Below are 22,712 nucleotides of genomic sequence, written 5' to 3'. Positions count from 1 at the left end.
ACATAGTACTCACACGACTCATGGCTCCACCATTTGAACCTATGCATTCATGTCATATTCAATACCTAACATGGAAAGTTGCCTTCCTAGTTACAATCAGTTCATTCAGAAGAGTTAGTGAAATACAAGCTTTCACTATTCAAGAACCATTCATACAAGTACACAAACATAAAGTTGTACTTCGAACAAACCCAAAATTTCTCCCAAAGGTTATATCACCGTTTCATATCAATCAAACAGTGGAACTACCAGTCTTCTTCCCACAGCCAGACTTTGTAGCAGAAAGAGCCCTGCATACATTAGACATTGAAAGAGCACTAATGTATTACATAGATAGAACTAAAACATTTAGGAAAACTAACCAATTATTTGTGACGTTCCAAAAACCACATACTGGTAACCCTATCTCAAAGCAAGGGATGGCTAGATGGATAGTAAAATGCATCCAAACATGTTACCTAAAAGCTAAATGGCAGCTATTAGTTACATTTAAGGCACACTCCACCCGCAAAAAAGGAGCTACAATGGCTTCCTTAGGAAACATACCAATGGCCGAAATCTGTAAAGCAGCCACTTGTTCAACACCGCATAAATTTTCCAAGCATTACTGTGTAGATGTGTTAGCAACACAACAGGCCACAGTAGGGCAGGCTGTACTAAGAACACTATTTCAAACAACTTCAACTCCTACAGACTGACCACCGCTTATGGGAGGTAAAACTGCTTTGTAGTCTATGCATAGCATGTGTATCTGCAGCTACACATGCCATCAAACGGAAAATGTCACTTAGCCAGTGTACATCTGTTCGTGGCATGTTCCGCTGCAAATTCACATGCACCCTCCCACCTCGTTGGGAGCCTGTAGCCGTTTAAGTTCAACATTCATATGTATGTATATATATATATATATATATATATATATATATATATATATATTCCATTTGCATGGACATCTCTTTTCTTTATACTCTATCACGCCTACCTTACCCTCTGCGTGAAAACAATCTAACATGGAGTCGATGTCCATGCGCAGTGGAGCCGAAAAGGAGAAGCCACTCGATCTTGTGACTCGAAAATACATCTTCGAAGAAAAACAACTTGTAACACTCTGAGCCCAGCACTAGATGGCAGAATATGCATAGCATGTGTATCTGCATAGCATGTGAATCTGCAGCGCAACATGCCACGAACAGATGTACACTGGGTAAGTGACATTTTCCATATATATATATATATACACACACACATTGTTTTTCATAATTTATTCCCGTACTGAAACAATGAAAAAGAAAAGTAAATAATTGTTGCTTCTGGCATGGGAAGTTGTGGAAAAGAACTGACATACGCGTGCCAGGGTGGTGTCTATGTAGACCAAGATGTCATAGACTGCTCCAACTACGCCACGCGGAGCAAGACGACACACGTGGATCCGAAAAACGGCGCACGCAGGGTACTGCTCAGCAGAAAAATTCCAGATTCAAAGCTGACGCCAGGGAATTCTAAGGTAAGGAATCCCCAGCTAGATAGAGTCTCTACCAGATAATTAGTTCCCGAAGGTTAGTAACTTGTTCTTCTCAAAGGTAAGTAACCCATTCATTAAAACAAACAGAAATGCTCTTTTCAACAGGTAATGGGCTGTAAATTGAAAACTTAAAGATATGCTAAGGGTACAATCTATTAAAAAATAATATCCTAATTGTTTGGTATGAATATCAAAATTGTTATCCTTCCAGTTTCCTCTGCATCAGTGTGGATTCTTCTTTTGGCTTTTACTAATGTAAACATGCAATCTGTCTGCATAGTTAAGCCCAGTTTTACAAAGCTAAACACATGCTTGCCTCTTAGTTAGAATAAATTGCAGAGTTTACAGTAATTCAAATAATTACAGACATCTTGTACAATAAAGGACGTCCAAGTTCCCACTTACTTCAGATGTATGAAGTGGCCCAATGATACTTGTTGGCTGCTCTTTGGCAAATTCCTTGTTTTCATTGAAGTGTCTGCTACTTTGATGGATGTTCTGGAGAGTAAAATCATTTTAGTGCACAGTGATGTATCAAATCTAGCCTAGGCCTAATACAAACTCAGATGATGATAAAAAAAAAAATAATATACATGAAGTCATATATTGTGCAACCAATTACAATGTTTAATATGAGATGGAGCAGTAATACCAATGCAGCACCAATAGAACCTTGGGCTTCAGTAGTCATAGCTTTCCTGCACTCTATGATAAAACTGAATAATACGTTTCCTTAATCATTTCTTTACATAATAAATCTTATAAATATAGTTAATAATACCACATAAACTAACCTCTGAGCTTGCCATAATAAAGGTAACAAATTGGTCAAAAATAAATTGCTGATTAAAGGTAATTTGCATTGACAATGGTTTGATGTTTTATTTTACTGAAGTATTAACTCACTGTTGCAGAAGGTCTCTTATGTGCTTCACTTTGCATGTCCAACTGTGGAGAAATAATTAAACTAATCTCAGCCACTAGTAATTACTCTTGCCCACTATGCCACTCTAGACAAGGCCTAGTCATATGCAAATTAGCCTTGGTCCTGCTGTAATAGGAACAGTGCAGGCCAATCTCTCCCTTCTGGAGAGGCTTTGCCTGGTATCTCGGACTAGGCCTGGCCAGTCCCATACTGCAATAGATATGAAGTTCAGGTTTTTCACTTTTATTACTAGATTGATTCTCTTTTGTTGAAACAAATTTGGAATCTGAAGTAACTAGGACAGATCTACTAAATTTCACAATTTAATGGTGCTGTATCTTGCCCCCTATATGGTGGACAGATGCCCAGAAGGGATGTCATGGTCTGCTGTTTCAAAGCTGCTGAGAGATCTAATATAACCAGCAAGGGGGACACCCTTGTCACTAAAATTAAAATTGCCATCCTAAAAATGATTAAATTGAACTGTCACCTGTGCTTGGCTCTGTGGAAGATGTTATTAATTTCTTATCAGACTTTACCTTTTGAGCACTACCAGAACATCAATAACTAAAGTGAGTGACAATATATGGCCTTTGCTGCCCAATTCCGCCCACCACCCTGGAATTTGCGAAGATTCTAGAGTTAGTGGGCATGGTCCAAAAGAGAACCAAAATGTAGGTCACTGAAGTGTAAAAAATCCGTGTGTCCACTAATGTCCTTGTTAGGCATATGAGATTCAGATTAAGTACCATGCAGCAGGATGTGTCAGCATAAACTGTGATTTGTACTAGAAATTGCCTCCTCTATTGCATCCCAATTTTATTTCTCCTATGATATTCTCATAATCAGAGCCTTCTGTTTGTGTTCCTCACAATCCAGACTGTCCCTAGCAAAGTGGGTTTGTAAGGTAGCAGTCCGAGAAGTTTGTTTTTGCTGTATGACATTCCATTTTATGAAGTTTTATCATCCAGTGTTAGGCTTTGGATGAACTAGACATTTTTTTCTGACTTCTTCACAGATCTTCATGACTGACTCAAACAAATCTGCTTTGGGTTGTGGTGAGTTTTTGTTTAGGGGTCATATTTTCTTCTATTAAAAGCTGAAATACTCATTTTAATAAGAGCAGTGCTATACTGTTCCAAAGAGATGGTTCTATAACCGGGTTCAACAGGAAACTAGGGGTCAAAGGAGTATCCTTGGCTGTTGAGTTTTACTTTAGTATGTTGCCCTAAGTGGTCTGGGTATACCCAGATGTGAGTCACTGGAACCAATCTGTACAAGGCTGGTGAGTCCTAACCAGGGCAAAACTGGTCTTGGCTTGCATGTTTTACAGTCTAGTAAGGACCCAGCCTGGCACTTCAGGCTGGACTATTCCCATTTTAGAAAGGTCAAGACTGATTTACAAATGGCTGGGTCCAAACTGAGGTGGCATGATGTGAAAAATAACGATGGACTGGGCTTTGGGCCTGCGTGATTACCAGTGGCTGAGATTAAATCAAGCATTCAATCCATCACGGTTTGTGTACTTTAGGGTTTAGAGCGTAAGCTGCTTGCTATGGTGAGGAAATGTGGGGCCACTGCAACTTTCACTTGCTAGCCAAAACTGAAAATATGTTTTTGAATGTTATATTTGGCTTAGCACAGATTACATCACCTATTTGTATTCAGTTTGAACTTTGTTTATTTCTTATTGATGTTACATTACAAGTATGAAACAATGCGCGTGCTACTTTCTATTGGGAAGCCTTACAAGTTGTCCTCTTGTGCAAAGGCAGCTCAGTCTTGGCTGGCTGAAGTATATTTGAAATCAGTTTCAAGCATTAGGTCTTGAGGTCACCTGGAGTATTCATATGGAAATCAACTGTGGGACTAATAATCTAGTGACAGTCACGTTTCCCGCATGATGGAAGTTTAGCAATCTGTCCTCCTCAATGAACGGGGGAGGGGGTAACCAAGCAGTATATTGCATACAAGGAGGACCTATGCCGCATCCCCAGTATGTATAGAAGCCATTCCTGGAGTTTGGCATCTTTCTGCTGGCCGCACTGTTATGGGAAGTAAAGTTTAATACAGTTGTTTCTTTTGTGACTCAGTATATGAATCTGAAGGCCACATTTTCTTTTAATGCTGCAATACAAGAATTATAGAAAAGGGATTTAATACCTTGGCTAAGTAATCTGAGGTTCATGAGGTATGAGATTACCATAAAGTTAGGTAACACAAACTTGTGGTTTTGCAATTTCTTAGTTCTTGTATTTTGGCTGGAATTTATGTAAGAAATGTATTGCTTCTTATTAACTGAATATGGGAAGATTATGATGTATAAATTATTTGAAAGAAAATAAATATTTTCTGTTATATTTGATATACTATATTTGTTTTCACATTTTCAGATTTTATATACATTTTAAAATGTTTTTGGGGGCATATGAATAGTGCATTTCTGAAATAAACTGATTTCTTGACCAAGATATGGTTCTAAATCTCATTATGTCATATAGTAGCCATCAGTAACTCTCAAATCTCCTATAATGATGTTATTGATTATTACCCAATAAATTGTCCTCATACAGTGATAACACAAGGGTCTTGGTCACCTTCGACTCTGGAGGTTATTTTGAAGTTGTGAAGAGAATGATTATTCCATAGTTAACATAATATAATCAATGCAGCTTATCATAGAGCCTAAATTATAAATTGAAGTAGGGATCACACATAAAATACATGGTTTGTTTTCAACGGTCAGAAACCTTTTATTTGGCAAACTATGGAAACACATTTTGAAGGCTTTCTAACCAACACTTGTGTCCCCCAAACCTTTCAGAATTACCCCTTTAAACTTTATAAGGAGCTCATGAAGGATATTGAAATTCCCCGGCACTGTTATAACGTTCTGTTATCTCCAACAGCTGTTCCTGTGTTTTCAGTGTTTTAACATGTTTGTGCTTCTTTAAGCATGTATTACAAAAGTTATCATTTCTTCACAACATCAGAATGAGGCTAAATTATACAGCAGAAGAATTTGTACTCTGATTCATTCATTAGCAAAAGTGGCCTAGATAGATAACCTGTACATGAGGATCTGTGGACTGCAGCTTTTTGTACCTGTTGATCTCAAAATCTCTGTCTGTGTTAATAATGAATTTACTCCAGTATATAAATTAGCTTGAACTTCCTTGCTTTCCTACCACTACAAAATTATGTCTCCCAAATGAAAATAACATCATCTCATTGTATATCCTGGTTGTATACGTATAATGCAACACATACTGAATATGTTTAGGGGTTTAAGCATTGATAAATGCCCTCAAAATCCTATGCTTTATCTCTTTCACTACAATAAATCCTCCTCTGTAATTATTGATCGCTGTCCAAGCCACTAGTTCCACAGACCTGTTAGTCGTCTGCAATTTTCAGGGCAATGATTGGGTGGGAAACATGGGCCACAGCAAAGCAGAAAATCTTGGATCATAGCGCAAGACTATTATGTGACTCATACATTCTGTGCGACATCTCTCAAGTCACATGCTCTCTTGCGTCCCATAGTCAGCATGGGCAAGGGAACACCACCATCACAATTGGTGTACTTGCTACTGGGTCAGCTTGATATTCAACAGTGTGTAGCACAGCATATTTCTGCTTGTTTGCTGCCTTAACTGAATGCCTCTTTCTTCATTTGACTCTATGGAATTTCAGGGTAGGTACCTACGGGAGCTATAAGAAAACACAGCCATCTTTGCCATCGACTTCCAGTAGGTCCATTTGATCACATAGTGAAGGCAATGTGCATGCCCAAGTGTGTTCTTTGTATTTTATATTTTTTAGTGTCTGTTGGCTTGACATTATTTCGGGAGTTGTTACTCAAGTGATATAACTTATTAGGGAACCCTCTGAATTACGTGATTAGTGTTCGCTATATACAGATCAGGTTTCAAATTCAGTCGAAAATGTCCAGCTGCATTGTTCCACTATTTTATTAGTCCTAGTTACACTTGAGACAGAGTGAAGATAATACTAAAAATAAAATGTATCCATACTACGGTAGACTGTAAAAATAGAACATACAGTAGCTACACAAGGCAAAAGGAGTATTAAGCAATTCTAAGAAAAAAAAAAAATGATGAAATATGCTGCCTCTTTTCCATGTTATGCAGCATAAGACCAAATACTTAATTGTGTTTCTAAGACTAAATCAGTCTTTTGATTGTGAATCAAGAAACGCAATTTCTGTGGTCCAACTCTCATCATCCTCTAGAAAGCCCATTCTAGGTTGAATGTGATTTATCACATGGGGTATGGACTAATTTGCCCCAGTGTAAATCTTGAATTTGAAGAAAATTGGGAAACCCACAATGCATCCATATATCCATATATCACGTAGAGTCAAAATGGTAAATTCAAGGAAGTTTAATTAACTTCTTTTGGCAAAGGTGTTTCGGGCTGAATCCTGTGTTGCAAGCTTACAAAAAGATGTTTCTCTACACGCTCCATAGACTGAATTAATATATTGACCAGCCAAAAATTCATTCCAAAATACTGGATTTTCCCAGATGATAAATTATTAGCCTTGAAAAAGCCCCAGGCAAACCTGCCATAGGGGCGAAACACGTGTCAGCTGTTTGCTTACATATCAACAATCACCTGTCCAGAAACCTTAATTAAACTTCCTTGAATTTACCATTTTGACTCTATGTGATATATGTTATTTTATGTCTACAAGTTTGGACTCATGTGGATGCATTGTGAGTTTTGGCATTTTCTTCAATTTCAATCTCATGATTGGTATTTTTCTCTAGTTCAATCTAATATAAGTGATAGCTTTTATTCAAGGTTGAAACTTGATTGTGTTTGTATCTGCAGAATTAAACTATCACTGACTCTTTATTACAGTAGCATTAGCCTCTCTTTGATAATTGTGATGTGTGGCTTAAATACATCTTCGCATTCGTCAGTGCTAAAATATATAGAATATTCCTCCTGCCTTAAAGCAGCTTTACCGCTGGTTGCTAAAAAGTTTGAGTATTCATTATTGTTCACTTAACATTCAGTATTCTCTTAGCTAAACAACATTTAATCTTCAACTTGTAACATTCACTCAAGAGCATTTTATATATAGTGCAGTTGTCTTGCAGGTGCTCGAACAGCCGAAGCTGGCAAGGTCTAAATATAGCAAGGTTTAAAATGCAGCAAAAAACTTTCGCACTTTAAGAGAATCAGTAAATCTAAGACATTACGTCTATATTCACAGTTCAATATAGTCCACATAAGATGTAACAGAGCATTTTAAAGGGGAACTAGTTACAAAACAATTTTCACAAGTAGCTTCTCAAAAACTGTTACACAAGAGCAAGATAGTACAGTAACTGTCCAGTTCTGATATTGGTGTATTAGAGCAACCTTCCTCTTCAAAGATGGTCACCCAGATTCTTGTGTTTCCTCTTGTGACAATGAGGTCTTTTGCAACTTTGCAAGTTTTCCGTGCAGTGTAGTTTTTGTTTTGGGTGAGACCTGGCAGGATTTACATTTGCTCTTAAATGTCTAGGTGTAAGGAACACAAGTGTAGCTGGGTCATTTAGTCCTTATTATTATGTCGTGCCTTTTGTGGCTTGTGGCACCAGTGCAGCACCACAATAAGAGGTACATAGCATTTTCCACATTATAGTGTGACTTCACATGTACAGTGTTAAATACTGATAACAGATATATCTAAAAGATGATCATTCTTCAGGGGGAACTTCTTTTACTACAAATGTAACATTTTGCTGTAAATAGTGAAAACAAATACCGTTTATTTGCTGAGCAGTCAAGTAATAATTATTTTATTTAGTTCCAGACAGCAGCCTTTAAATGAAAAGAAAGTGGCAGATCATTCGCCTTTAGCAAGAAGGAAAACATATGAGAAAGGAGAAAAACCTAAAGCCAAGGAACAAAAGCTGTAAGTAATCCATCTCCCTTCACCCAGCTTCAGTCTGTCGAATATCTTTCTCAAAGTTTAAACTTGAAAATAAATGCCTTGTGAAACAGAAAATGTGCCTATTTAATGAGGATGTAATGCTCAAGTAGAATACTATGTGAATAAAGAAGTGTATTTTATGGTAAGTATTGTCGTGTGTCATTGAAAACCTTGAGGGAAAAGATGATTTGTATTTTGCTGTTTTTCTTAACAAATGGTTAGGCACCACGTGCCATCATTGCCAGAGACGGACGTTAGTTTGAATTTAGAGCTCTTTTCATGTCGTAGTTATGTTCTACCTCTGCAATCTGTAATTCATTGGAATATACATGCAATGCTGCTCTGTTTGGGATGTGATGGGGGCAATCTCAAAGTGTGCATATGTGTGTATGTGTGGCATGCTTCATTTAACTTATCTAACTATCCATAACCTTTAAAGCAGAGTCTTCCATTATCTTTTTTTTTCTTGTAGCTCAGATTCTGGAACCTCAGAGGCTAGTCTGTCACCTCCTTCCTCGCCGCCAAGCCGGCCCCGTAATGAAAAGAATGTTTTTAGTCGCCTCACTGTTTCTCAGGCAGTCCCAGCAGTTCAGCAGGATAAGTAAGTGGCAGGGAATGCTTTTCTCCACTCCTGGACAGTGGAAGAGCACACACGTTTCCTCAGTGTAGGATGCAATCTCTCTGATAATTATATTAAAAAAATTAACCTCAAACTAATCTTTAATGCCCGGTCTGTAAAACCTGGAACATGGATATACTGAAGGATAATTTCTGAACATGTTCACGACATGTGGAAACATTTCCCTAACATAAAGCTTCATAACATATACTAACATCCTAGCTGAAATCCTAATGCATGCATTTCTTTTGTAGTATTTTTGTGAGTCTATAAATACGTTGTTGTTTTAGTTAGTTTGACCATGCAATGCTGCAATAAGTAACAGAAATACACACATGAATTTGCTTTGGATAATTATTGCGATTTGTTTTCATGTACCCATTTAACAGAAATCTTCTATTGTTTGCCTGTTTCCAAAGACACTATCCACAGCAGGCCCACACAATGATCATATATAATTCTACCGCAAACTAACTGCATGTAGCCTACCCATTTTAATTTATTGCAAAATATAGTGAATTCCACATTGTTGCCATCAGAGAATATTTCTCTTAATTTACTAGTTGGTGGAGCCCTCAAAGTTTCAAAATTAGTTGAAAGAATAAACCAGACCTATTTAAAAGGATTTTTTTTTTTTTTTTAACTGGGAATTGATTATTTATATTTAAGCCAGTTGCTATTGTTTGGCGATTAGGTCTACCAGAGTTTATGGTTTTAATCTTAAGAATCTACAGGATTCTGTGACAATAATACATCTTGTTTTTTTTTAGATGAATAACTACATGCAGGCACTTGTTGACTTGGAGTATATCTTACATGTGAGCGCTGCATGCAGATAAAGTCTGATTATCTGTGGATCTGTAAGCTCTGGGGAGTCTGTTAATGTACCAATTTAACAAGGATGGTATATATATCTAAAACAGGTTGACAGGTGTAGCAGTCTGTGTATCACCTGAGTATTTAAGTTCTGCTTCTGTTCTTGATGGTCGATGTTCCCTTTTCGAACATACCCTTTGCCCACTCCTATTGTTACACACTCATGGGGATTAGAGACATTTGTGTTACTGCTCTGCTACAACAAAGCAGTCTGTACCTTTCTGTGTACTAGAAACTGTCCAAAAAAGCACTAAAACAGAGTGGAGTTCTAAGCTTACCTATGGAGACTGGACCTGTCCACCTATGCTTTAAAGCACCTCTTGGCAAGAGCAGCCATGCCCGGTATAAAGGGAAAGGTTATAGTCTAAACACATGACCTTGTTATTGAGAAGCAGTAGAGCCATGTATATTATAAATAAATTACTCTGAACAATGTAAACCAAGCTGATTCTTTGTTAATCCAAATCCATATACCTTTCATCCCTAAACGTCTGCCCAATGAAAAGTCCAAAACCAGTATCATTAAATCCAGTATCCAAATGTTCCAATAATCCACATAGCTCAGTATTGTGCCCCCCAGTGCTTCTTGACACCCATTGTCCTGTAATGCTTAAAATATTTTAATAATTCCCCAGATATATTTAACTTCTCTAAGTAGTGGCCACTAAAGGCGAGACCTGAAGTGTATGCAAACCTGTGGCAGAAATTACTTCACTGGGCAAAGGTCAGCCCCAGAGTAGAGCTTCTACTGCTGACCTGTCAAAAATGATTGTAGAGCACTTCTTTGCAATGCTGTTTGGCATTTAGATTTAGAGGAGTGGACTCCTCAGTTGCACATGTGCATTACTAGTGGATCTAAGGATGAAATTCTCTTCATAGTTCAGCGCCAGGACACTTTTTTGGTAACCGAGTGCTTCATTACTCCATTTTATATTACATTTACATTTTATATATGGCACCACCCTCACTCTCTGAGCCAAGGACTAGATTACGCTCCTTTACCGATTGTCCCCCTTATTGTGGACACATTGTTTAACTCTGCAGCAGTTCCAAGGCTGTACAAACATCTTCCAGCTTTACTCATGAATCCACTGCCTCCTTCCACCACCTATATAAAGGTAATCCTCCTTGATAAATGTGTCAGCTGTGAATTTGTGCGAGTGGGTTGAAGGATTTGCTACAGCCTAAGCATGTGGACCTAGGCAGTGACGTTTTTTTGTGATGTTGTGTAGTTTGTTGGTGGAAACCTTACGATCTGTGTGTAGTATTTTTAGGGTCCGAAGAATTGGTTTGACATGGTGGAAAAAATCAGTCTCTTGATGGTTACTGCAACGCCCTATTCTATTTTGTTTGAGGACACTATTCATTTTGTAGTGTTAAAAGTGATGATACACAGTTTGAAGCTGTTGGCAGTCATAAATGAAGGTATTGAGGTCCACAGTAAACAGTTAAGTGTGTGTGCTTTTCTGCTGGGCATGTATAGAATATGAGGCCTTGATAAATATACTGGAGAGGTGGGAAGTTTAAAATGGGTCATGTAGCAGCCTTTAAAAGATACAAAATCCTTCAGTATTAGATCATTTTTAGATTCACATGCTTGAATTGTTTCCCTTTGTCGAAGTGAGAGTACCACAGTGAAACTAGAGAGCAGTACTATGTTAAAAAGGCTTGAGAACATTCACTTTTGTAACTTATCCCTATTATTTAAAAGAACCAAACTCCAGCCAATCAGGCTGTAGCATTTCTATTTCTATCTGTACTTATATAGCACAACTGTCGCTCCCAGGGGAGCATTCTGGTGCTTCAGAAAATTAAAAGAAAACTGTTAAAAGGAAAAGATAATGTCACATGCCAGATGTTTACAGGGTCGGGGAATAACATGGAGAATCCATTTATAAACCTTAGATATCTGGGCAAGGCATTCCAAGCTCTGGTACAAAGAACCAAAATAGATTTTCCTCCTATGATTTTTAATTTGAAAAGGTCTGGTTTAACCAGATTTGCCTATGGATCTCAAGCATCCTGTGAAACACTTCCCTCAGAGGCTTCCTTCCCTCAGATTTTCTACTGCAAGTTGTGTGAAGTGAGTCTCACTGAGCGTTGCTCAGTTAAATTATACCTTTCCTAAATTTGAGAGAAATTACCAACAGTTTGCTACTTACTGAGAAAAACTGACAACTTATAATATCAGAACTGATTAAAAAAAAAAAGGACTTTTCAGGCCATATGTAGCCTGTGGGGAAAAAGAGATTTAATTTTGAAGATCAACATAAGGACTTCATATGCTGGCTCTACTCATCTCACAAGGTAAAGGATTGTAAAATATGTCATACTTTTTCGTTCGAAACCTTAATAGACAGAGAAGGGCGATTGTTGTTATGGCTTCAGAAGCTTAAAGCCAAAGATACTCCTGTTTCTGAAGAGGATAGTGAAGATTCTTGAAAATCTGCAAAAAAGGTTTAAAAAAAAGGTGAGGTCAGAAGGTCGATTGCCTTAAGAAGCTCCAAAAAAGGCTCTGAAAAAGACCCACCATGGTTTTTCAAAGGCACAAAGTCCACCAGAAAGCTTTTATAAGATTAAAAAAGAGGATTTTTCCTCATAAAAGTCAGAAAAGCCTGAGCAAAGTCTGTCAGAAGAACAGTCACATAAGGATTAAAAATGAGAATATCTGCTTGAGAAAAAAACAGAGAAATCAGGAAAATCAAGTTTGGAACTTTCCACACCATCTACTGAGGTGCTGTTAAAATTTATAAAAACCTATATCAGAACTGTAGACGGACAAATCATTGACGACTGCACTATTGGCAAAAAAAATCAGTGACACTCATGTCCTCATCGGTTTCAATAACAGTGACTGCTGTCAGTGTGCCAATGTCTACTTCCACATTGTTGACGACAACACAGTCGACGATGTCAATGGCAAAGATAGTGTCCGCAGCTTTGACAGTGGCATTGTTGACGATGGAACAGACAATACCGTTAACTGAAAAACCCATAAGAACATTGTCAACAAGAGAAAAGAGAAAGATAGAAATGCAGAAACATTTTATTTCTTTGATTCAAGAATATACATCTCCTAGTAAAGTGTCACTACTACCACTGAGTCATCTTTTTGAGGAATAAGATTCTGTTGATGATAGGCCATTTGTCCAGTCTAACTGTTCCTTCTATGATTTTAAGGAAGCCGCTCGCAAATCAGTCGGAGCAATTCCGATTGATGATTATACTTGGGAAGTAGACAATGAGGCAATGAAAAATCCAGAAAAGGTTGCAGCAGTCTAGTCACAATTGAACAAGAAATATAAGGTATCGGAGGATTTGCCAATTGCGCCTGATTCAGTGGTGACGCAGGCAGCTCAGCATCAATCAAAGACTCCATCAACACCAATCTCTGCTCTACTGGACAGAGTGGCAGACGTCTGGATAATATCAGAAAACTTTTTTCTTCCATGTCAGCGATTACAGTCAGCGTAGCTAATTCGGTGCAATAGTTGATCATTATGATCGACAAATGTAGTCAGATATTGGACCTTACATTGACTTGCTGCCAGATGACATAAGTCTAAAGGCGAAGAAAATGCTTCAAGAAGGAGAACAAGCGTCAACAAAATGCTATAAATATTGCATCCACTGGTTTCAGGCAACTAGCAGAAGCAGCTGTGTTACGAAGACAAGGCTAAAGGCAACATCATTGAGGCTGAAATGTAAAGTAAGATTCCAGATTGCCTATACAGTAGTGAAGCTTTGCTTGGAAAAGATGTTGATGGTGCATTACAATCAATAAAATCAGATACTGATACCGCAAGACCTTGGGGTATGTTACAATACAAAAGGTTTCCTTTTCCTGGATCAAGAGGAAGAGTGCACATCTCTTACAGGGGAAGTTATCATCTGTACAGATATCCAATGTACTAATCTACCCAATAACAGTTTCGATCACAGTACCCACAGAGACAGCCCCCCATGGGAAGCTCACACAAGGCAACCTGAAAGAAAGCAAGGCCTCTAGGTAAAGATTCAAGAAGGCAGTGCTGAGATAAAGGCACTTGTTGCACAACAGTTTCCCCATCATTGCTCGGAGGGTGACTTTCACATCACCTACCAAACTGGAAATCACTAACGGATAGCTGGGTCTTAGACCTGATTACCTAAGGCGATACATTGGAGTTTATCCAAAAGTCACATCCGACACCACCTCAGAAAATATCTCAGAAGCATCTACATCCTTTGAATTTGGATTTCTAAACTATGCTCAGCAAAGGAGCCATAGAAAAGGTCCCTGAAAACCAGGAAAGAAGGGACTTCTGTTCCTGTTTCTTCTTGACAAATAGTGTCAGGGGAATAAAGACTCATTCTAGATTTAAGAAATCTAAACAAACATCTGAAGAACCAAACATTTCGCTTGATTATGATTCAAGACATCCTTTCACTTGTAAATCAGATTATATGACATCATTAGATCTCTAGAATGCTTAGTTCCATATTCCAATTCATCCAACGTTTTTAAAAGTTGTTGTAGTCAGCAGCCATTATCAGTTCAAAGTTCTTCCATTCAGCCTGAAATCAGCTTCTCTTATTTTCACGATGTGCTTCACTTCAGTCCTATATTCCTAAGTAACAAAGGTCATCCAGTCTTCCCATATCTGGATGATTAATTACTAAAGGCACATTCTTATCAAGCCACCAAAAAATCAGCCAGGGTATACCTGAATCCTGTCAACAAATTAGGCCTAACTCTGAACCTACAGAAATTGGTTCTTTGACTGTCCAGAAAGAGAACATTCCTGTGTGTTACCCTTGATACTGCAGAGTACAAGGCATTCTCTACAAAAGAACGACAAACCAAGTTAATATCTTTGATAAGCACGCTACAAAGAAAAAAGTATGTTTCAGTTCGCCTTTTCGAATCCCTGTTAGAAGGATGTCTTTGTTCATTATTCTGGTACCCCTTTGCCGCCTTCAAATGCAACATTTTAAGGAGGAACTAGACAAGCAATGCATCCAAACTCGAAGATCTTTCGACAGTATAATTTAGATCACTACAAAGATAAGAGTGGCTTTTCCATGGCGGACGAAGGAAATAAATCTTTCATTGGGGCTGACGTTTAAACTTCAGATCCTTCATTTTGTAATTCCAACAGATGCATCGCTAGAAGATTGGGGAGTTCATCTTTAAGATCTTGAAGTCAGTGGCAAATGGGAGTCACATCAACTAAGCCTTCAAATCAATCTCCCGAGGATAAGAGGATCAACAGTACTTATGCATTCAGACAGTACCACAACTGTGCAATACCTCAGCAAGCAGGAAGGTGCCAAGTCTCCAGCACTCAACTCTCATGAAGCGCAACGAATTTGGGAATGGTCTACACAGCATAAAATACCTCTTAAGCAGAACATGTATCTGGACGACACAATGTTCTGGCCCAACACATTAAGCAGAATAAGGTCAACTGCCACATATGGGAAACCATCCAAGAGATCACGAAGGACATTTTTGCTTGCTGGGGCAAACCAAGCCTAGCCCTCTTTGTGACTCTCCAAAATCTGAAATGCTAGTTCTAGGCAAGCTGGCATCCACAACTAGGGTCGTGGGGGAATGCGTTTTCGATAGCATGGTCAATAATCTTTTCTTACTCTTTTCCTCCAATATCTCTGCTGCCGACATTTCTCAGCAACTGTGCAAGATTATTGTTACACCTCCATAATGACCAAGTCAACACCTTTTCTATTTTAGAAACATCACATCCAACTACGACTGGTTCCTCATCTATTAGCAATGAATCAAGGTCAATCACTCATTCCAAAAGAATGTGAGGAAATTGTAGCTAGAGCAGATAGCATAAATATAGCTCATGGTTTAAAAGAGTGTTTTTGTCTGTGGTGTAAGAAATGTAAAACATCATCCCATAACATCCTCCTCAGAGGAGATGCTACCTTACTTATTACATTTGGCACAAGCAGGTCTCATACATTCATCTATTAGAGTGCATTTAGCAGCCATATCCCGTTACAGACTATCTTTTGCGTCACAATCTTTATGGTCACACAGGCTTCCTCCATAACTGTCCTCATTCTTTCCATATTTGCTATTTTGCTGAACTGCAAAACAAATCAATTTCCCTCTTATAAACGCATATGGGGCTGAATATGAGTTCGGCGGATGGCTTATACCGTCCGCCAAACTTCTGATGGGGAGGTTGCCGCCGCAGTGGCTACCTCCCCGCCGGCCCAATTAAGAGTTTCCTGCTAGGTCAGTGGGTGGAAACATGAGTTTCCTCCTGCTGGCCTAGCGGGAAACAGCCTACAGCATGGTCTCCGGCTCGTAATTGTGCCAGCAACAATGCTGTAGAGCACAGGCTACACCAGCACCTTCTCAATGTTCTGATCCTTGTGACGGTGCTGGCCAGGGGGGCCCATGCACTGCCATGTCAAGTGTATAGGCAGTGCAGGGGCCCCCGTGGTAACACCTGCACCCGTTCTCCACCAGCCTTGTCATGGCAGTGCTACTGCCATAAAACCTCTGGCAGAAAAGGGGGTTTTAATCCCCAGGGCAGCGCTGCTTGCAGCCCTGCCCTGCGGATTTAGGGTGCCGCCAGACTGCTGGGATCTCAGATCCTAGCGGAGCTGAAGGTTCCCTGGCGGCCCAACCGCCAGGGTTGTAATGTGGCGATAGAACTGCTGCATTGGTGGCAGTCCAACCGCCATTCGCCAGTCTGGTAGTCTAGTGACCGCCAGTCTCTTAATGGGGCCCTATATGTAGATCTATAGAGTTAATGTTGTCCTCAAAAACACTCCCCTAACTCTTAAAATGTCCACTGCTTCATAGTCCTTCAATAATGAGTAGTCTAGTGTCCATCTTCAGGGACTTTTTGTAGTTTTAACCCTCAACTCTAAGACCACTGCTACATGGTCCGAAATGTGGGCAGCTAGATGTTGAACCTTCAGTACATCAGCCCTTAAGGTTTGAGCTACCCAAAAAAAGTCGATCCTTGACCAATAACTATATTTCTTATTGTGAAACGTATATCCCCTATTCCCACCCCACCTCTCCCTCCAGATATCAACCACCCTCAGCTGTCTCATTAAGGATCTAAAATTAACCTGAGATTTGGGGAAGGGACCTCATCTATTATATGATCTGTCTAATGGATATTTCAATACTACATTAAAATTGCCTGACATTATTATTGGGTGGGGTGTACTTAACAACTCAAGGCATAGTTTCTGCAAGGGATCAATATCACCTATATCTGATAGAGACTTCTAGTTGCAGATTCCTTACCTTAGAATTTCCCCAGGCGTCAGACTGGATCCTGACATTTTTCTCTGAGCAATACCCTTGCGCATCGGTAAGTGCCGTTGGTCGACTCTGCGGGTGTCGTTGGCGTCGTAGTCGCCATGATGATGTCTGGAGTAGTATATAGATGCCGCCCTCGTGCAGTGACGTCAGTTCTTTCCTTTCCACACCACGCGCTGATCTGAAGAAGAGCTACCCTGGTCTCTTTTTGACCGACCGTTTTGTCGAGTCTTTGTGAGAACTCAGGTGCGTCGAGGATGTCCCTGAAGACCTGTTTCAAGCCGTGCGAGGTCTGTCATCGTACGATGTCGGATCCTCATCAGGTTTGTCTGTGGTGTCTCGAGCGCGCCCACGACCCGAAGTCGTGCTCCGAGTGCCGGGCCATGCACCCGAAGGCTTTGTCGGGAGCGGTCTCTAAAGTTCATGGCGGCACGGCACTCGACTCCGCGTAGGTCCCAGTCTGGATCGAGAGGAAGGTCTCGAGACCAGTCACGGAGCAATCACCACTCGTCCTCTTCCAAATCCTCGGGTCAAGGTAAGAAGAAGTCGAAGAGATCCCATTGCTCTCCGACTTTGCTCCGTCGCTCGGCTGACGCGACGCGGGGAGGAGCGTCCACGCACAAGGTCTCCATCCTCGGAGCCTGCGTTCTGGGTGAGCTCCGCGCTTTCCTGAGTTTCCCGGCGCCAGAGTGACCCCCATTCAACTTAGAGTTTTATGAGGCCATGCCCCTCATCTTTGGGTAGTCCTACCCTGATACGGCGCCTTCGGGCCCAAGGGGTTCGGATGAGGGGCCTTCGGGTTCCGTGCCGGTGGCTTCGGCTCCGGCCACCAAGGTCACCTCTGGATCAGCACGCGGATCTGCACCAGCACCGGTCGCACCCTTAAGACCTTCCCCGGTGCCTGGTTGATTGTCGACGCTCCCGACGTCGGTAGTGCCCACTATCTACGTCGACCCGATTCGTATCCCCGACGCCTTTGAATTAGATGGAGCCTATTCGCCCCAGGTCGAATTCAGACCCTTTTGATTATGGGTACGAATATCGGGAGGGATTGGAGGGGTCCCTGGACCCTTATGAATACCAGGATAACCCTTCTATGGACTGGGCTCAGGAATTGGGCAACACCAGTGGTCTGGATACTTCTCATGATGCTGGCATGCTGTCTCCTCCTACCGTGGCTACGGCGGAGGGAGCGACTTATGGTATGGTGGTCAGTAAGGCAGCTGAGGTCCTTGGTCTTGAGCTTCCCACTGTTGAGGTCAGGTCTAATCTCCTGACGGAGGTGTTTTAGCCTGGGTCTTCTACTTCAGAACCCCTTTTGCCATTTAATGAAGCACTCACCGATGTCCTTTTGGGTACCTGGTCCAAACCCAACACAGAGGCTCCTGTGAATAGGACTATTGCACGCCGCCATCGGCCCGCTCCGAACTACCCTAAATTCCTGTCCCAACACCCTACGCCTGAGAGTCTTGTTATCCAGCCTTCCTCTTCTTCAGATGCATTCCCTTCCGCACCCCAGGGAGGGAATCCAAAAGCTGGAATAGTTAGGCAAGAAGTAATTTTTTTCCTCCAGTCTTGCGCTGCGATCTGTGAACACCGCATGCCTTTTGGGCGCTAAATCCACTCTTTGTGGGATACAGTTGCGCAAGTCCTGCAGCAGATACCAGAGGAGGCCCGTGCTATTGTCTCCCAAGCTGTGAACGATGGGAGAGATGTGGCAAGGTTCACAATCTGTTGTGGGCTGGACATGACCGACTCTCTGGGCAGATCGGTTGCTATGATGATGGCCTTACGACACCACGCCTGGTTTGCGTACTTCTGTTTTTTCTGGAGATGTCCAACAATCACTCATGGACATGCCCTTTGATGGCTCACGTCACAAAGTGGACTCACGGGCCTGTGACTCGGTGCCTTGGTCTTTCCTCTGCCCCTCGCCCCCCACAATCCACTTTTTGCCCCTTTTGTGGCCACGAAAGGGGCTCCCTGTTGCGTCCTCCACCCAGCCCCCGTTCCACCCATGCTGGTCAGCCTATGGCTGGCCGGGGACTCAGAATCCCATGTGGCCATGCGACAGGGAACCAGAGGTCTGCCCAGCCCACCTCTGCCCCTGCTGCAGCCTCCAAAACCTCCTAGTCTGTCCCCTCACTCCCATCCAGTTGGTGGCAGGATTCACCATCACTAGGAAAACATCACCATGGACAGGTGGGTTTTGCAGTTAGTTCGAAAGGGCTACTACCTCCCTTTCAAATCTGCTCCACCAACCATGCCTCCATCCTTCAGTCACCTTCCAGAGGAAGTCGCAGCTCTCTTGGCCATCGGAGCTATAGAAAAGGTCTCTGTGCCCGAAGTTGGTTGTGGTTGTTATTCCCGCTACTTTCTGATACCAAAAAAGGACAAAGGCTTACGTCCTATCCTAGACCTTCGGGACCTAAACTACTTCCTCAAGATGGAGAAATTCTAAATGCTCACCCTGACTCAGGTTCTGTATGCCTTTGACCCAGGAGACTGGAAAGTAGCTTTGGACTTGCAGGACACTTATTTCCACATCCCCATCCTACCTGCCCACAGACGTTACCTACGATTTGTGGTAGGTCACGAGCACTTTCAGTTTACTGTGCTCCCCTTCAGCCTTACCAGCGCCCCTCGGGTGTTCAGTCTTCCCCTACCTCGACCACTGGCTGTTGCAGGCGAACTCGCCCCAGAAAGTCATCTCCCACCTTCAGACTACGTCGAACCTCCTGCACACACTGGGATTCACTATAAATGTGCCGAAGTCACATCGGACTCCCTCTCAGACACTCCCTTTCATCGGAGCGGTTCTGGACGCAGTGCAGTTTCGGGCTTATCCTCCCGAAAGGCGAGTCCAAAGCATTCAGGCTATGATGCCGATATTTTGGCCTTCGTCTTGGGTTTCGGTGACCTTGACTCTGAGGCTGCTGGACCTCATGGCCTCCTGCATCCTGCTAGTAACACATGCCAGTTGGCAAATGCGGGCACTGCAGTGGGACCTGAAGTTCCAGTGGGCGAAGCATCAGGGGAATCTCTCCAACATGGTCCAGATCTCGTAGGGGACTGCGAAAGACCTGCAGTGGTGGCTTTCGAATCAACATTGGGTCCATGGCAGATCCCTCTCCCTTCCCCAACCAGATCTCTCTATAGTGACAGATGCGTCACTTCTGGGTTGGGGCGGCCACTTGGGAGAGGCGGAGATCAGAGGGCTCTGGTTTCCGGTGGAGTCTGGGCTCCATATCAGTCTTCTGGAGCTCTGGGCGATCAGGCTTGCGTTGAAAGCATTCCTTCACTCTTTTAAAGGAAAATTGGTGCAGGTGTTCATGGACAATACTATTGCCATGTGGTACTGCAACAAACAGGGCGGGGTAGGGTCCTGGACCCTTTGTCAGGAGGCACTAATGCCTCTGGACATGGCTGGAACATCAGGGCATTACCCTGATGGTTCAACATCTGGCGGGTTCCCTCAACGTCGGAGCGGACAAACTCAGCCGTCGATGCACTGCTGATCACGAATGGCATCTACATCCGGAGGTGGCACAAGGTATCTTTCAGCAGTTGGGAGAGCCTTGGTTAGATCTGTTCGCCTCCGCAGAGAACGCACAATGTCAGCTGTTTTCTGCTTTGGAGTTTCCAAGGCGGCACTTGCTCGGAAACGCTTTTTATTTCAAGTGGAACTCTGGCTTCCCTTACGCCTTTCCACCTATACCGTTTCTACCCAGAGTTCTCAAGAAAATCAGGAACGACCGGGCCCAAGTCATCTTGGTGGCTCTGGACTGGGCACGGAGAGTATGGTATCCAGAGCTATTGAGCTTGTCCATCGATCCTCCACTCACACTGCCTCTTCGGTGGATCTTCTTTCACAGCAACAGGGGACGGTTCTTCACCTGAATCTGCCCAACCTTCGCCTTCATGCGTGAAGATTCAGTGGCGACAGTTGACGTATTTTGCACTTCCACCTGAAGTCTGCGATGTTATCTTGGCAGCCAGTCGTCCATCAACCAAAACTGTATATGCCTGTTGTTGGAATAAATTTATGGCTCTGCTTTGGGCACCCTTACAGGGTATTTATCTGCCATTTCGGCCTTTCTTAGGCTACCTGTTCAACAATCACTCTTTAAGTCTCCTGTTGTCCTAAAAGGACTCACCCATGTATTTCCTCCCACTCCATTTATCATGCCTAAGTGGGACCTCAATCTTATTCTTGCTTATTTGATGTGTACTCCCTTTGAGCCAATGCATAATTGTCCCTTGCGGCTCCTCACCTTCAAAACTGTCTTTCTTGTTTCAATAACCTCTGCTCGCAGGGTGAGTGAGCTTCTGGCTCTTTCCTCAAAACCTCCATACTTGTCTGTGAACCCTGACAAAGTAGTGTGCTCTGCGCTTTGGCGTGGAAAGTCGTTAAAAGAAACTGACGTCACTGCGCTGAGGCGGCGTCTATGTACTACTCCCGACATCATCACGGCGACAACATTGCCCGCGGAGTCGACAAACGCCACCTTCCGACACGCAAGGGTATTGTTCAAAGAAAAATCTACAGATCCAGTCTGACGCCTGAGGGAAATTCTAAGATAAGGAATCTGCAACTAGAATATGTCTCTACCAGATATTTCATTACCGAAGGTAAGTATCTTTTACTTTGTGACCACATCATGCTTCAGTAGTATATTTAATAAAAAACACTCCTGCCTGGCCGCAATGCTATTAGCAAACTAAGTAATGGATAATGTATCTATATGCATGTGTTTAGTATGTTTAATCAAACACATTTTTTTTTGTACAGCCGAAATGCTGAGCTCACATATTTGAAGGTACCACTCATGTGACAATGAAGAAAAAAGGGACTCTTAACTAAAATATTTGCCTAGGGTCATGCAATTTGAGACCCGTTTACGGGTCAAGTACATTACAGTTATGGTTGAGTAGATTATTCAGGTTACTCAACCTGCAGTGTCTAGTAGCATTCTCATAATTTTTTGAGGCCTGCTATTGTAGCCTCCACCACCATACGTCTACATGTGGCTGGCTACCTCCAGAATAGACAATACCTCTCTCTTTTCAGGATTCCGGTTACTAAAGATTTCATGGAGGGTCTCCTTGAGTTCCACTGGCCCCAGTATGGAATCTCAACATTGTACTTACAAGACTCCTGGGCTCTCCATTTGATCCCCTCCACTCCTGCCCCCCTTATTTCCTCTCTTGGAAGGTGACATTCCTTTTTGCTTTCACTTCACTCAGGTACTTCACTGAGCTACAGGCTTTAATCCTGGAAGGACCCTTCTTCTAAGTTAATAGGCATAGATTTGCCCTTCTCACCAATCCCAAATTTCTCTCTAAAGTGGTCTCTCCTTTCCACCATAACTAATCTATTGAACTTCCTTTGTTTTTCCCTCAACCTCATTCTGTTGCAGAACGAGCTGTCCATACTTTGGATGTAAAGTGAGCCCTCATATACTGCATTGACAGAACTAAGCCATTTAGAAAGACACAGCACATCTTTGTTGCTTTCTT

At 41.9% G+C, this 22,712-nt stretch overlaps 1 protein-coding gene across 12 annotated transcripts in view; it reads left to right on the top strand.

Annotated features, from left to right (window-relative positions):
* KIF21A (kinesin family member 21A) overlaps positions 1-22,712 on the top strand; it is a 725,937-nt gene that overhangs the window by 514,231 nt on the left and 188,994 nt on the right. For 9 of the 12 annotated variants that reach the window (XM_069229749.1, XM_069229747.1, XM_069229746.1 and 6 more), the window contains 2 exons: positions 8,275-8,382; positions 8,873-9,001. In XM_069229749.1, coding sequence (XP_069085850.1) covers positions 8,275-8,382; positions 8,873-9,001 — 237 coding nt within the window. The remainder of the gene's footprint in view (positions 1-8,274; positions 8,383-8,872; positions 9,002-22,712) is intronic. The other 3 variants (XM_069229752.1, XM_069229753.1, XM_069229751.1) reach the window with 1 other exon arrangement.

This window comes from Pleurodeles waltl, chromosome 4_1, assembly GCF_031143425.1.
Source record: "Pleurodeles waltl isolate 20211129_DDA chromosome 4_1, aPleWal1.hap1.20221129, whole genome shotgun sequence".
NCBI lineage: Eukaryota > Metazoa > Chordata > Amphibia > Caudata > Salamandridae > Pleurodeles > Pleurodeles waltl.
The sequence above is the reverse complement of the archived record's forward strand: the minus strand, read 5'-3'. Positions and strand labels throughout refer to the sequence as shown.